Below are 17336 nucleotides of genomic sequence, written 5' to 3'. Positions count from 1 at the left end.
TATGTGCTTATTAGTCAGACCTTTTTTTAATCGATGTAGAAAAATATCAAACTTCAGATCATAAACAGTAGTTGAAAGATAGGTCATTCATTTGTAATTTTTTTTGTTTGCTTAAATCATAAGATGCATTGTATAATTACAGTTTTTTTAAAGTACTGAATTTCCCCATTCCTCTGTTCAGCATAGGAATGCTTAAATATGAAGAAAACAATAATTCTTGGAAGGATAATTTAATTATATTACAGAACTAAGTTATGGAGGTATCAGCACAAAATACTATGTTCAGGTTCTTGGCAAAGTTCATGAGGTGAACTGATGACAATATAGGTGTTCAATAGTTGTGCTACTTTTTTTCTTAAACTTAAGCCTAACCCTCATCCTAAGCCTATAGTGATGTGTTGATTAAATGACATGTAACACAGAGCAGCCTAAGTGTTATTTGAAATGAAACTGAGAAACCGTTTTTCTCCTTTAATCTTTTCTCTAGGCATTTGTATGTTTTCTAGGTTTCAAAACACTAGAGGATAAAAATTCTTAAATTTTACAAAACAGATAAAGTATGATTTGAAATTTTAAAAAAACCATACATTTCCTGGAATTTCTTAGTTTAAATGTATATGCTGTTATATATTAGCAATATCCTGGAATTATCATATAATGAAGGGCCTTCATAGGCATCAAAACCCAATTATTAATAACACTTAGACTTAATATCCTTTAGTGAATTGTATGAACCAGAATTTCTAGTGTGCCTTCAATTCTATACATTATTTGACCAGAATAAGAATTGCCATTATGAAAACAGAGTGGATTTACCTAGCAAGCATGGGTTCCATATTTGTATACAGTTGAAAAGCTGCATAAGAGTGGGCATTTTGGGTAATTTTTTTTAAAAAAAGAACACATGTGGATGAATGTTTTACTTCAAATGCCATTATTTTCTTTCAGATGTGCTGAATCTGATCTTTGATACAGTGTCAAATTTCCTAACCTGTAATGCAGGGCATTTTTTTATATTAAATGGAAAAATGTGAATTAAAAATAAAATAAAACCTTATTTAATAAAATAAACCAGATACAAAATCTTGCCTTGTATTTACAGATAAATTTTAATGGAATATTTCATGGTCTAACACAAATATGAGACCCAATGACACTAAATCTTGTACAGCCTTTGGCTTACCCTGTGTAACAAAATCTGTTATTTAAAGTAGACTATAAAATACTTTATGGTAAGTGAACTTCCAAAGACACAAAGAAAATCCTCCATAAATTTAAAAGCTTATCTGAAATCCTTATTGGCAGAAGCTTAGGTTGGATATATGATTAATTGCATTATCTTAGGTAGCTGAAATATATAATACTGGTTAGAGTGTGAAGGTTAAAAAAAGTAGGTTTAGGTATTTTTGCTTCTGTTCCTACTCAACATTAGTAAACACACATAAGTGAATGTAAAATTACCTTTACAGAGTTTTAAAATTTTGGCATTCTCAAGCAAATTTCCCTAAGTCAGCAACATTTTTTTTTTACCCTTAGTCATCACTTTACAAGGTTCATATATTCCAAGGAATAACGATTAAATGTTGTACAAATAAGATAACATTTATTTTGCTGATGCTTAATTTTTAAAACTTCCACTTAGAAATTTACAAAGAAAATGGGCATCATCGAGGAAAACTAAAATGGATGGATAATGTATGCAGTTGAAAAAAAGGTATTCAAAATAATGTGTTTGGCATAAAGAAGTATGTTTTGTACCATCGGTTTAATGACCTGTCACTGGAAAAAAGAAAGTTCCATCTTTCAATGTCTGTTTTCAAGGTTAAGAAAATGTACTAAATGAATAGACAATTCAGTAATGTCCAACAGATAACTAAAATTCAAATTTTATTTTTCCATATTTATCAGACAATTTTTTTCTGACAAGACTTTACTGAAAGATGAAGTGCAAATGGGAACCCTGTAAAAATGTTTATAAGAGTTGTACATGACATATTTTAAGCGCCGCTAAGTACACATTGAATACTTTGTAAGTATATAGGCATATCAACATGCAAGTGTCATGTACCAAATATTACAATATGCATTTTGTTTTTTGAAAATGTTAATGACAAGAGTAGATTCAATAACTGTGTTTCTCTATTTTCTGTGCTTATATGGTTAATTTGTTGGATCTTCTTTATAGCACAGAATTTTTTTATGCTGTCATAAATATACCCTTCCAAAAGTTATGAATTTCATGTCATATAAATAGCACATTTTATTTTTGAAGCTACATTACTGGGAACACCTGCGTTTCTGGATACCATTTTCAGAGATAAGTCTTTAAATTATTTTTAACATGGCAGACTTGTTCTAATGTTGGTTATGTTGAAACGTTTATGAAAAAAATGGAGCTTTCTTGAGGGAATATTTTTTGGTTGAATGAAAAGCTAAACAACAAATTCACAAATATTGATGTGAATGCAATATGAAGAAAACAGGTCAGTAATCTCAAATTCATAAATCCTTGGGTGATGACTTAACTGCGTCATTGAATCTACAATAAGTACAGTCGGTACAGTTAAATAAATTTGTAAAAAGATTAAAATTGTGTACATTTATAAGGAGAAAGAGTACTAGCTTTGAAAAATTTCTAGATTATTTTTCTTTCTATTTATGAGATTTATTCAATACATTAAAAACACAGAGAAAAGCAAAAAGGATAGAGATATAACAATTCAGTTTACATTTCATAGTTTTTTAACCAATTGGTGACCACTGCCTTCAAACATCAATATTTTATTGCGTATGATTTTCACTATCAGTAAATATAAAGAGAAAAGTGTCTACTAGTATCATGTACACGAAAAAGCATCTGAAGAAAGAAAGCATTTGAGGTTTGACAGTACTGTTTGTAAGCGTAATGTTGCATTTCATACCGCACTTAAAAGTCCATGTAGTTACTGCTGCTTTGACCCTGGATGTGGGAAAAGTGCTTAAGTGCTGAGCCCTGGTAGGTTTTTGTTTTGCCCCTGCAATCTTCAAATATCTTTTAACTTTTCTTCTTTTGAAATATACAGTATATTTCGTAGGGGAAAATAGTGGGTTTTTTTTTGTTTTTTTGTTTTTTTTTACATCTTTTTCACATTTGGGCCCATTCTCTCCAAAATAATCATACATTTCTTGACATATATATATAACTTGAGTTTCTTGAGTTATATATATATAACTTCTTGATATATATATGCATATAAAATATGTGAAGATCAACCAAATATTATTGATAACATAACCACATAACATAGAAACATCTTACTTTAAGCATATTTTAGAGATTAGCCATTATAATTTGAGATATTCATGTTTTTATTTTTTCCTACAGAAGAATCTGTCATTTCTTTTAGGATAATTAAATCACATCATTGAAAAATTCCTAATATGTCTATGCAGACAAAATGAAGTGGGCATTTGTGGCAATACTGTGCATTATATGAGGATTATTTATTAATAAGGAGTAATTTTTAAAATACTTAAATTTGTCTCGTGCAGATAATACTACTTGGTAAAATAATTCATATACATGATTTTTACTTAAAACACAGCATGAATTTATAAGAAATTGTTACATTTTAAAAATTAAATATCAGATTGGATCACAAAGTGTTGCCATTTTAATTATTTTTAAAAATCAATACAATTATATTAACATTGAAATATTAAATAGGCAGAAGAAGGACTATTCTTATAAAGTTATAATATTTTGCCTTTAGGAAAAGCTAATGATAGAAAAGGAAAAACAAATGCAGATTCATACACCATAGAATACACTGAAGAACTTGGCTTTTGAGATTTCCCAGGGGGTGGGGAGTGCACTGTTATAATAGTTCCATAAGAATGCTTCCTGGGATATCTGGTAAATAATTATTTCCTCTATTTATATTGAAGTATCATAGCCCATGTTAAAAGTGAGAGGTAGAAGGATTATTTTAAGTATGCATGGCAGAGAACTTACCAGCTATATCCAATAACTATTGCATTCAGTATTAATAATCTCAATACATAAAAATGCTGATGATTTTAGAACCCATTCTTATATGTTGTCCCCTTTAACTCTCTTTATTATCTTGCTACTTTCAATCCATTGCCTTTGGAAGGGTATGAGTGCAAAGGGCATGTTTGGGGGTAGAATAGAGAAAGAAAGGGAAAAAATGAATAGAAAAAGAAAAGATATTTAAAAATTCCCATTAAGATATAGTGACTTTAACTATTAAAACTACCCTATGTTCTTTCATTGAATACATTTGTACTTATAATAAAAGTGCTACAATCTATGAAAACATGCACACATTTCAAACAAAATTGAAGAATTCCCAATTCAATGAGACATGAATCGAAATTTAAAACTCAGGTTATTTCTTTCTCTGCAATAACACCAAAAACTAATCCAAATAAAAATGTTACTGTGTCACATTAATAAGAAAAACTTAACTTGTCCTTGAATTAGTTGTATTTTTAATGAATGCTTTAGTATGTGAGAGGTGAAGATTAGCAACCTCTTGGATCTTGCTGAAGAATTCTTTAAAATCCCTTTGCATTAAGTATCCAGCAATAGAACTGCAGATATTGCACTGAGTATATTTCAATATTGCCAGTGTATATTTCAAAACAAATTCTATTATCTACACTAAGATTTCCTCTTTCCCAGTATTCAAAATGCATATTATAATTACATGGGTTTCCAACATCCATACACAGCAAGTACAAGATACTTACATGTACGTACACTGTAGTTACCTATATTTTGCATAGTTTTTAGTGTGTACTTTGTGCCACTTAATAAAAAGCATTACTCAACAGTAACTCTCATTAGGTGTTTCATTTATTTGGCTGTGATTACTGCTTATTTTTTGTTTTGTATTGTTTTATCAGAAATTACCATTTGCAAAGGGAAATAATATTGGGCAATTTTAGAGACTCTAAGTAATTAGCAATACCATGGGAAAGTTGCGGTAAGACATGAGGTTTTGCATTTTCTCCACAATTAAAAAGCATAATGTAAAATTTAATATTTGCTGTCCACTAAATTATCTTGATGTCCAAAGAAAAACAAAAGGCATTTGAAATGTTCCCCTTGGTAACACTTTGCAATAAGTGGCACTAAATTACACGATAACTGCTATGTTACATGGAAGAGCCATCACTGTCAAACAGCTGCTATACATGTGCCTATATGGAATCTCAATGCTGTTACAATCATGAGTACATAATTACAAATGAGCCTGTACTTTTGATTGAGATATTTATATTTTTACAAAGAAATAAAAATAAATGAGGTGTTAGTTTCTTTGCCATATTTAGGAAAGTTAGTTTTCTTTCTCTATTTGTTATTTTAATTGTGGAGTTTCAATGAAAGATTAAGCATCTTGAATCAATATGAGATCATCCAGTTTCTAGATTAAACTCCAATATCAGGTTCCTTAAACTGCTTCTTGGATTCTCTGGTAAAAGAAAACAAGTTGAAATTTCTCTCTCTTTTCGATTTCTCTTTCTCTCTTATACACACCCATATACACACACACAAACACGCACACCATCAATACTCTGCTCATGCGCTCTGTCTTTAATCTTGCACTCACAAACATTTCTTTTTCCTCCTACTTTTGATAATAATCCTATCTAGAACACGTAAAAATGGAAAATAAAAAACAAAAGAAAAGAAAAGTAAAATGCTGCTTAGACTTGATTTTGATGGAGGACAATCAATTTACACTGTAAACAGTACACTGGCAGAGAATAGCTACTTTTGGTAAAGAATAATGCTCCATATTCTACTAAGGGTGTGTGTGTGTGCACACTGCTTCCATTGAGTTCCCTACGTACTGTGCTCACTTAGAAGAGACAGAAATTGACTCTGTGCACACAAGAGTGCATGTTCCAGACAATGAAATTGACATCATTCTTATTTAGAAATATTATGTCATTATTTTCTGACTTGTTGGAATAGAAATAAGCATAATTTTTACAATTTATTTTTTGTTTGGTTGAAAATTAAATAATTTTTAAAGGTATGAAACTATGACTTCATTGATATTATTTTCTCCAGTTCAGAACATGGTGTCTCATTTAAATCAAACTATATTTAACAGGCAAACATTTAATTAGATCCCACAAATTATAATATACCAGCATTTATAACTAGTGTAATAATCTAGTTGTTTTAGCTAACTGGTTTTATAAGAGTTCTAATGAGATTTTATATTACTCTGAAGGGTTAAAAGAGTCAAAAATCATGAAATGCAACCAATTTTGGATTTCTAATTTTACAGTGCTATAAATAATGATTGAGTTATTTAGGCAACAATTTAGTTGTTGGAGCCAAGTAGAATATAGATGAAATGAAGAGGGATGTAAATACGGCATCGATGAAGAGTAGCAATTTTGTAAGTGCATCCTGAAATTAGGCTTTAAATAGTAATTGATGATGCAGTTTATACAACTTACTTCTGTAATAAGAACCTTTCCATTTTGTACTAACAGGATGAATTTTGCTTTGTGGAGTCTTTCTAAAGATTATGCATTGAAAGATATGAACAGTTTATAAACCTATTCTAGTTTCAATGTGTCTAGTAGCACCTACCTGATTCTCTCAAACTACCATACTATATTAACATATTATTGCATTTTTCCACAGATGGTATGGAGTGAACTGTAAAAACAAGCATGCAATCACATCAATGCAGACTTATTTCCTTAAAATGTCATACTGTATATGATTTATTATGTTAACACTCAACCACATCATATTATTTATGTTCTGTATATTCTGAAAAAGTGCTGCTTGACTGACATCGTCCTTTTTCTTTTATAAGAAACCAACAAGATAAATGCTTCAACAATCAAAAAAAACTTTAAAATTCTAACATTTTCCTTAAAAGATTTATACTTTTTTGATAAATAATCAAAGATACAGCACCCTTGTCTTTCATTTGATATTAATACATGATGTTGCACTCAACCATTCTTATTCCCCAAAAATATATTCCACAACACTATTTTTAAAACCATAGGCCATCATGCGTCAGACATCACAAGTATAGCTACCATATTGTCATATTTGTTTTCTTCTTAAAGGTGCAATGCTTGTAAATGGGATTTTTTTAAATCTAACTGGAGTTTTATTCTTTAGCATATAATAAATTTAATGAGAACTAATCTAATAATATTTTATTTTACTAGAAGAAATAATAAGACTTTAGATTAACTGTGTCATATTTAAGAATACAGCATTTCTTAATGGTTAAATACACCAAAATTTTAAAATAATCCAGAGAAAGAGACTTTCACTTTGGAGTTAAAAGCATGGCAGAAATTCTCTATCACTCACTGTTTCATCAGTTTGTACCTCACAAAATGCATAGACAGGAATTTAATATAAAGAATTAGTTCATTTATACAGAAAACATATCTTAAACACTTCTTTTTGGCAAACCAACATAGGTAAGCAGCTCTGTAACTGCAAAATGAAAATTTGTAAATTTTTAGCAAACTAAAATTTATTTTTAGGTTATTATTCAACTGTGGTTGTAATTTAAAACCTGAGGCTGTGCACTGGTTGTTAGCTTAAAATTACCTTTCCTTATAACATTGTGCTTCCATTGTATAACAAATAAAAATTAACAAGAACTAGAAAAATTTGTTGTTGAACAGTGCTAGGACATACAGACAAAAATACTAATACATGTTATCTACTTATAATATTGGTTTAAGTAATATCTAAAGGGATATAATGGACGTTAGAAAATGCTTACTTATGACTGAATTACATACAGCCAAAAAAGTTAAATATGTATCAAATAATGTTTAATTGGATTTATTATATGCACTATATACAGATACTAAAATGTCTGAAAATTGTGCCCTATGGATACTTCAATATTGTTTAGGCAGGTGAATCTTTATGAAGCAAATAAATTATAGAATCAAATTAGAGAAATGAATTAAATCTTTGTGATTCCAAAAGCAGTAAATCATTTGGAATAATTTATTGGTAAATGAAGCTACAATATCCTAATAGTAAGATCTATATACTTATAGAAAATACCATGTCATGATTGCAATTCGTACACATGGCTCCTGTATCAAATACTATATTTCAATAGCAAATCGATACAGCTTTACCAGTATAATCTCCAACATTCCAAAAACTACACTATAGTGATTTTTTTTTAATTTTATGTTTTCTAGGACATATGTTTCCAAAGCATGTTGTCTTTGAAGACAGACATGTAGAAAACATTAAGTGTAAACCTCTAACCTTCACTTATTCTTAAGTACATTACGTCCTTCCCTAATCCTGTTACTTGTGAAAGCTGTCCAATGGCAAACTGATAAGGTCTATGACTTAAAGGGGAAAAAATGGGGGAGAAAAACTCTGCATACATTTTTTAATGTATAAAAACCACTCAATATCATGATCCAAGGAGATGATTAACATTGTTAAGGCTGTATATTCAAGCACTGTATGTTAAAAGAGCAATGGTGTGAAATTTAGGCAGTAAGAAATGTCCTGCATTATGGATGGTACAGTAATTAAAGAATGATGCTTTCAACAGCTGATTGTTGGTATACACTGGCTACTGATAGCAGTACAGTATGGGAGTTAATAAGGGTAGCAGACGATGGTAGAAATGACTTCTGAAAGATGATAGCCAGTTTTCTCCAGCATTCAGCCTGGTAGTAAAACTCAGAATCTTGGCCTGCATCTTAAATGAAATACTCTTTTTTCTCTTCAGCATTGACTTGGCTGCCTTCAGCATTGATAATGGCTGTATCAGCATCTGGTGCATCTTCAGCTCCTTTAGCTTCATTTGTTAAATACGTTCCTGCATATATTGGAAGAAAAATATGTTAGCTCTGTGAGACTGGTAAAATACCCAGCATTAAAGCTACATTATTTAGGAAGAAACTTTTGCCAGATTTTTGAGACCTAATATGCCACCCGATTGACTCTTCTAAAGTTGCACTGTTTTCTTACAGTTTTCAGGTACGCTGCAGGTGAAGTTATGGCTTGATTTACTACAGGCAAGAGCCAAACTGAAATGGGTAATAAGTAATTGTGACTTCTTTAATGATGGATAAAATCAATGTGAACCTTATAGCTGTAGCAAACAGGGTCTTTTGTTAAGATTTTTTATTTTTTATTTTTTATTTTTTTGAGACGGAGTCTCGCTCTCTCGCCCAGGCTGGAGTGCAGTGGGGCGATCTCAGCTCACCGCAAGCTCCGCCTCCCGGGTTCAAGCAATTCTCCTGCCTCAGCCTCCCGAGTAGCTGGGACTACATTTTGTTAAGATCTTAAAAATGGTCATGTCAAACTTGTCACCGTTTCTTTTGGTAAACTTCTTTAAAAGTAGGTTATAGCAATAAAGTGGTACCTGGCCCGTTGCACAATATATATTTTCCTCACTAAATATGGCTACACAGATGTTCACAAACTGACAAAAACATCAACCAAATAGTTATAGTTGGATTTCAGTTCTAGATAAAAATTACAAACTTTCTTCCATATTTTTTCTATTTTTCTGAGCCAGTGGCTTACTCTATGACATCTGGCCATTGGCTAAACATTATTTTGCTAAGCCAATCCAACTTTAAATTTAAGTAAAATAATTAAGAATTTGCTGAAATAATTTAGCATTTCTCTCTATCTCCCTATTCTACACACGTACAGAAACATATATGCACTGATATCATGTTTTATAATGAAGTTAGTCTAGAATATTTTGCCCACATTGTGTACTCTGACTAAATATAACGTACCTTTATGCCTTGCCAGATATCGACCAAGCAGAAAGATAGAACACAGCGTGACAAATACAACTACAGCCACTATTCCTCCTATGAGAGCATGGTCAGGGCCATTCTGGCCAGCCAAAGCATTAGGATCTGGAAAAGACAGGAAAATATTGTTCTATTTAATGTGTTATTTAGTCACAGAATACATAACTGCATTAGAATGAGTTATTTTGAAAATTAACACAATTTCTGTTAAATAATACATTAACGTGCATTACACCAGTCATCCTGTGAACAAATATAATATACAAGGTATCTGGGGATATAACATTTGATATATCAATCACTATTGCCATTGAGCTTACATTTTAAGGAAAAGATTGGATAAGCAAATATACATATATAATTTTGTATAGCTATAGGCCTTTCCTTCCTCCTCACCTCCATCTGAAAATATGTGTGTGTATGTCTGTATATTTCTTTGGTGTGAGTAACAAAACTATACTGTTATCAAGTTAAAATAATGTCATGAGAAAGCCTGGGGATGAAAATGATAATTTGAGACTTATCATTATATAAATGTTATTACAGCTATGGAAATTGACTAATTCACCCATTGGTGTCTAGATGGAGAAAAGAAGAGGTCTGAGAACTGACCACTGGAAAATTCCATATTTAAAATTCAGGAAGAGGAAGAACTTCCAGTTGTGCAGACTGAAAAGGAGAGAACATTCAGAGAGGAAGCGATATTGGAGAAAACACTGTAGTTGATCAAAGGGAAGAATGTATTTTGGCGGGAAAGCAGGGGTTGAGACTGTTAAATGCTGTAGATAGAGGAAGATGAATACTCAGCATCAAGATTTAGATGCCGGTGGAACTTGTGATTCTAGAGAAAGTGATTGGAAAGAGACAAATTAATAATATACTTTCATCTTCTGCATTTACTAGGATTTTACAGGCAAGAGATCAGCCCAGAAAAGGATGGCCAGTTTTCAAGAAGAAATGAAAAGGTCATTTTAATGATCGCCATTCTAACTGGTGTGAGATGGTATATCATTGTGGTTTTGATTTGCATTTCTCTGATGGCCAGTGATGATGAGCATTTTTTCATTGTGGAAGACAGTGTGGCGATTCCTCAGGGATCTAGAACTAGAAATACCATTTGACCCAGCCATCCCATTACTGGGTATATACCCAAAGGAATATAAATCATGCTGCTATAAAGACACGTGCACACACATGTTTATTGCGGCACTACTCACAATAGCAAAGACTTGGATCCAACCCAAATGTCCAACAATGATAGACTGGATTAAGAAAATGTGGCACATATACACCATGGAATACTATGCAGTCATAAAAAAAGGATGAGTCCATGTCCTTTGTAGGGACATGGATGAAGCTGGAAACCATCATTCTCAGCAAACTATTGCAAGGACACAAAACCAAACACTGCATGTTCTCACTCATAGGTGGGAATGAACAATGAGAACACTTGGGCACAGGAAGGGGAACATCACACACCGGGGCCTGTCATGGGGTGGGGGAAGGGGGGAGGGATAGCATTAGGAGATATACCTAATGTAAATGACGAGTTACTGGGGGCAGCACACCAACATGGCGCATGTATACATATGTAACAAACCTGCATGTTGTGCACATGTACCCTAGAACTTAAAGTATAATAAAAAAGTATATATATATTATATATATGTATATATCATATATATACATATATATGTATATATCATATATACATATTATATATGTATATATAATATATAATATATATATTATATATATACATATATATATAAAAGAAGTGAAAAGGTCAAAAGAATACCCAGACATTTGGGCACTCAAAAGTTTGGAAAATTAGCTCTTTATAGAAGGATAAAACTGAGTGAAGACCTGGGCAATAAAATCCGCTAAGACTCAGCCCTATGACAAAGATCAGATTGAGTGTACTTCCTGCTCTCCCAGGTTCATTGTTGCAGATAGCCTCAGGATAGCTATTTATAATTTACAGATCTATTTAAGGGAGAGTGAAAGTAAAGAAGTAAATTAGGCTTGGCAAGAATGCCTTCAAAAACTAGAGCTGGATTATAGGAACATTAATCTGACAAATAGATTGTGAGTCTTCTGTATTTTTAATGTAACTGCTGTATCAAAGGATCATATGTCTAGATAGAAAAAAAGTCTGACTGTTTGAAACTTCAAACAACGTCTAGACACCTAAACTTGCTGAATGCAAAATGTGGACTATAAAAACTATGTATCCCCGATGGAGGACATACTCCCCGACACCTACTTCAAATATGTCATGGACTATGACTAACTAGGTTGAACTCAACAGAAGGTAGAATTTGGGAAAGCAAAAAAGAATGAATAGAGGAGAATCCAGGTTCTTCAGGGAACAACAAACCTTGTCAAGACAGAGGGGACTTGTAATGCCAGCCTGGCATGTTTTTATAATTGCTACAGATCCCTGATTACCCTGTGTATACCATTCTTGGTTTAATTCCAAATGGGAGTATTTATTATCATGAAGTACTTCTCCTCTATCATGTGTATTGTGTATGCGATGGAGAGGAGAATTAATAACTTGTCTTCTCTTCACTTCTTTTCACCAGATATGGTGAAGAGAATTGTGCATATCTGCGGATGTTGAGCTTTGAGTTGGATACCTTGGTTTGATGGAACTTTACGTTGTTTCTTTAGATGGGATGTGGTAGTGGTTTGTGTAAAGGAAAAGAGGTGAAAAAATATTTGGTGATCAGAAGGGTATATTGGGGCAGAGATTTTTAGCTGATAACAAACATCTTCTTTGCTTTCAGTTATTAGAACTAGGCATTTTCCAGTCTCTGTTACAGTTGATTAAACAAAGTGATTTGTATTCTAGACAACTAAATGAAGGCTCAGCCGATAAAAATACCTCACACATGTAAGCCTCCTGGGTGATCTCAGGAGATGAAAGTTGAAGATAAGAGAGTCAAAGGAGTAAGTAAAGCTATTGGTCACTAAATCTCTGCCTGAAAAAAAAAATTAACAATACACACTATGTTTCGTTTTATGTTTTGCCCAGGCTGAAGTTCAGTGAGTGGCATGATCTCAGCTCACTGCAACCTCCACCTCCCAGGTACAAGCGATTCTACTGCCTCAGCCTTCCAAGTAGCTGGGATTACAGGTGCCCGCTACCATAGCTAATTGGCCTAGGCTAATTTTTGTATTTTTTTAGTAGAGACAGGGTTTCACCATGTTGGCCAGGCTAGTCTCGAATTCCCGACCTCAAGAAATCTACCCACCTAGGCCTCCCAAAGTGCTGGGATTACATGTGTGAGCCACTGCACCCGGCCTAACAATACACCTTTGAAATGCCTCTTGCGGGTCGGGGTGAGGGGGTGGGGGAAGCTTTACTTTAAAAACATTAAACGTTAAAATTAAAGTTACTAGTTAATTTTAGCTCTCTAATATCTATTTCTTGTATTTCCCTACATTTCTATCATTGCCCATAAATCTCCAAAAATGAGGAAAAATAAACCTGTCATATTTCTGAATTCTCTATTTGTATTACTTGAAATATCCTTTGGAATCAGTTCAAAAATCCACCTCTTGCTCAACTTTTAGCAAGTTGTGTAGTTTTCTGGTATTGGGTCATATGGGTTTTCAAAGTCAAATTTTGATTAACAGAAAACTCAGTGAAAATTTTTCAAGTGGAAGACACTGCTTACAAACTCTGGATTTACAAATTGTTTACACCAAGCCTTAAACCATTTACTGCTATCTGTGTGACACAGGTCAGGTTTTTTAGCCTTCTCATCTTTAGAATGTGAATACTTATTTCCCAGCATTGTCAGTGACTAAATGTATCAATACTCTGAAATGGCTTAGAAGAATGTCTGACACAAAGGAAGCACTATCCAAATGTTAGTTTTATGAGGAAAAAAAAAAGAGAGTTGGAAAGTATAAGCTGCCATGTGGAAAAATATAGATTTCCTTTTTCAGCCTTTTAAAAGACTCATTCAGGACTTTTAATTTACTCCATGTGAAAACTGTGAACCATTCTAAGTGTCTATTTGAAAGATTAGGGAAAATATTAATACAGAAAGATTTGTATAACATGAGATTAGATGGAAAAAGAATCTGGTGGCAGTCTGATGGGTGAGGATTAAATAAGAGAATAATTTGTTGAGTATTTAATCTGTGTCAGGCTCTATGTAATATATTGCAATTTTTTTCAATGTATGTAAAGTGTGTACTCAGAAAAATCATAGTTATCTCGAAACAGCTTGCTTAAACTAGTTTTGAAATAATCTTGGAAAAGCTTTAAAATTAACTATGGAAGTCAGTTTTTAGTATGGCTAAAATGACTCCTATTTTGGGAACGAGAGCTGGTTGAGGTCATTTATAGCATTTTATTTTTCCACATAGTCTGTATTCCTTTTTTTTCTATCATGATGGAGAATCCAATGCCCATCCATGCTAAATAATCTCCTGTTATTTATGCTTCTTCATCCTGTAAGACATACTTCTTTCCCTCTGGGCATGCAAATTCCGAACAACAGTGATCAGTCTCTCTATGTCAATTATCCTTGAATTATTTAATCCAGGAATTTACTCCTCCAGATTAATTAACTTGTTTAAGTTTTATCTTCCCACAAAGATATGTTTTCTTGAAGATAAAGGTTGTTTCTTACACTTGTAATAGAGTTGTAACAGCACTTTTACACAGTTCTTAAAGCTAAGCAAATTGAGTGAATGAATAATATTAAATTCTTATGCTAAATTCCAAACAGATTGTTTTTTACATGCCAATTTGCTGTGCTGAGCAACGGATCACTGCCCCTTCATAATACTAAATTATAATAAAACTGTTACTATCAAGTGTAAATGACTCATCCAGATATGTACTTAATTACTGCTTTTTATAATTTGATTCTAACATTAAATTAGAATTTTTTCCATATACTTAAGGGCCCACTTCCCCCTATTTAAAAAGAATAATTCTTCAGAAAGAGGGGCACTATGGTACAACATTAGAAACAGTTATACATAATTTGTGGGAAAAAATAAACTGTTCTTTGACATTATCAAAGTCCCTGGAGAGAAATGCATCACTGCGCTTACTCAAGGGCCATCTATTATGTCCTAATTTTATGTACAATTACTGTTTCTGACAAAAACGCTTAAGAATACTATCTAAGAGATAGAAAACATGAAAATATATAATTCTTCATATTTGTGCAATGATTTACACATAGTTTTAACTATACGTAATATGTGTAGAAACTTTGAGTTTTAAATTAAGGCTACATCATACAACAGATTTTCAATGACGGGTTAAAGCAAATCCAAGCAAACACAAAACTTAATCTTTCCTCTCAGAATGTATTTAGTGTAACATAAATTTATTTCCCCAATGTGATTATCAGGAGTGCAGAAGGAAACTGTTGCCACTCCGTGCACTAATTTCATGCACTGGACTGCAGCTTCCCTCCTGGGAAGATTGTCCCCTTTCGTGATCTGATCTGCTCATCCTTTCTTCATTATTTACAGACATCCTAATTATTTCACAATCAATTTTATTAATCTATACTTATACATGATCAATAATGTGCTGGGCACAAATAAAATATGTCCTTGAAAAAGATACCGTTTGTTCTTGAGAACAAAAATTAAATGGAAAAATGGAAAATGTATCCGAACATGGTATTTCTATTTTTGGAAAAAGTAAGTTCTAGCATAGTTCTCTTCCTTTCAGTGATCTTTTTTGCTGGTGAATGCAGGCTAGTATTTCCTTGACTATTTCAAGTGAGGAAATTTTTTAGCTCTGAAGAATCTGAACAACTCCAGAGAGTACTCTCAACCAGCAGAGCAGTGCAGCTATTAGAACTAAGGGTCCTTCACAAAGTGCTTCACCTCCTGTCTCACTGACATTCATAAAGTGAGAGAACTTTCCATGAGGAGATTACCTGTGTGATAACAGGAGGAAGGTGAAAGAAAAGGATGTTTTTAAAGGCTATCTAGGTGATCAAACGGAAAATAAAATAAGTTTTTGGATTGCCATGGATTACCATGGGGCCATTTGCTGCTGAGAAAAGTCAGCTAAGTTATCCATTGGGCACATAACATAGAGTCTAATTTTCCTTCATAAAATAGTAGTCTCTTTTTAAGCTCAGAGATCTCAAATAGTATTTCACTCTAGTTTCCATGTGACCAGTGTAGAGTTTCAGTTTCTCCGTTTATAAATGAGAATAGGTACCTGCTCTGCTTTTCTCAAAACAGTCATTGTTAAAAAATGAGTTTATAATGAATCTGCTAAGGTCTGAATGTTTGTGTCCCTCCAAAATTCGTGTGTTGAAATCTTAATCACCAACATGATGATATTAGGAGGTGGAGCCTTTGGAAGGTGATTAGGTCGTGAGAGTTCTTCCCTCATTAATGGAATTAGTGCCCTAAAATAAAATATTAGCCAGGCATGGTGGCATGCCCTTGTAATCTCAGCTACTCAGGAGGCTGAGGCCGGAGAATCTCTGGAACCCAGGAGGCAGAGTTTGCAGTGAGCTGAGATCGCGCTACTGCACTCCAGCCAGGGTGACAGAGCAAGAATCCCTCTAAAAAAAAAAAAAAAGAGGGGATGCCCAGAGTTGCATTGCTTTGCCCGAGTACACAGAGAATACACTACACTATCTATGAACCAAAAAGCAGGCCCTCACCAGACATAGAATCTGCCTGCACCTTGATATCGTAATTCTCAGCATCCAGAACTGTGAGAAATAAATTTCTGTTGTTTATAAACTACCCAATTGGTGGTATTTTGTTATAGCAGACCAAATGGACAAAGACAGGACATATGCATATGTCATATCTAAAAAGTGTTCAATAAATATGCAAATAAAACAATGAGCTTCACAAGGTTAGACATCCTGCAACAAGCCTGCATTTTCTAATTTGGGGTTGCTTTTATCAGAAAAAAAATATATGCTAAAATTCATTTCACAGTGCCTAGTTTATTTTATGTGATCTATATAAATTGCTGCTTTTTATTCTGTTGCTTCATGTCTTTCTCTCTTGGAGCTGTTCTGCCTTCAATGTCAACAATACCAAACTCTTCACACATCACTGTTCTCTGTCTACACACATAAAATAAATAAATAGGAACAACCATTCAGAAAAAAAAAATGACTTCAATATGACATTGCCATATATCTATTTTGGCAATGTATTCTGTGAAAATCTAAAAAGATAAATTAAGCTATGTTTAAGCAGAATGAGGTTAAATATATTGTATGCAATTATTTTTGCCTAAGAGTAAAATATAGATGTAAACACATTTCTTCTTAAGCTGAACTAAAAAAAAAAAAAAGACATATGGCTTGATTATAATTAAATTAAGCATGCTTTCAGAGGAAAGAACAAAAATAGTATAGAAGAATTTTTTAAATACTTAGTATAATAAAGAATAAATATTTGCCAATGAGATCGTTTATAGACTCCACATTATTCTAAAATTTCAGGCTGTACCAATTGACTGTGATGTTTATCCATGTGTATAAATACAT

General features: G+C 32.8%; 1 protein-coding gene across 6 annotated transcripts in view; it reads right to left on the bottom strand.

The window, feature by feature from the left end:
• Positions 1 to 1856: 1856 nt before the first annotated feature.
• Positions 1857 to 17336, bottom strand: part of CADM2 (cell adhesion molecule 2) — a 1108555-nt gene continuing 1093075 nt past the window's right edge. For all 6 annotated transcript variants that reach the window (XM_019024501.4, XM_019024502.4, XM_019024500.4 and 3 more), the window contains 2 exons: positions 9799 to 9924; positions 1857 to 8864 (listed from right to left, as the gene is read on the bottom strand). In XM_019024501.4, coding sequence (XP_018880046.1) covers positions 8746 to 8864; positions 9799 to 9924 — 245 coding nt within the window. In that variant the 3' untranslated portion in view covers positions 1857 to 8745. The remainder of the gene's footprint in view (positions 8865 to 9798; positions 9925 to 17336) is intronic.

Source organism: Gorilla gorilla, chromosome 2 (assembly GCF_029281585.2).
Source record: "Gorilla gorilla gorilla isolate KB3781 chromosome 2, NHGRI_mGorGor1-v2.1_pri, whole genome shotgun sequence".
Taxonomy (NCBI): domain Eukaryota; kingdom Metazoa; phylum Chordata; class Mammalia; order Primates; family Hominidae; genus Gorilla; species Gorilla gorilla.
The sequence above is the reverse complement of the archived record's forward strand: the minus strand, read 5'-3'. Positions and strand labels throughout refer to the sequence as shown.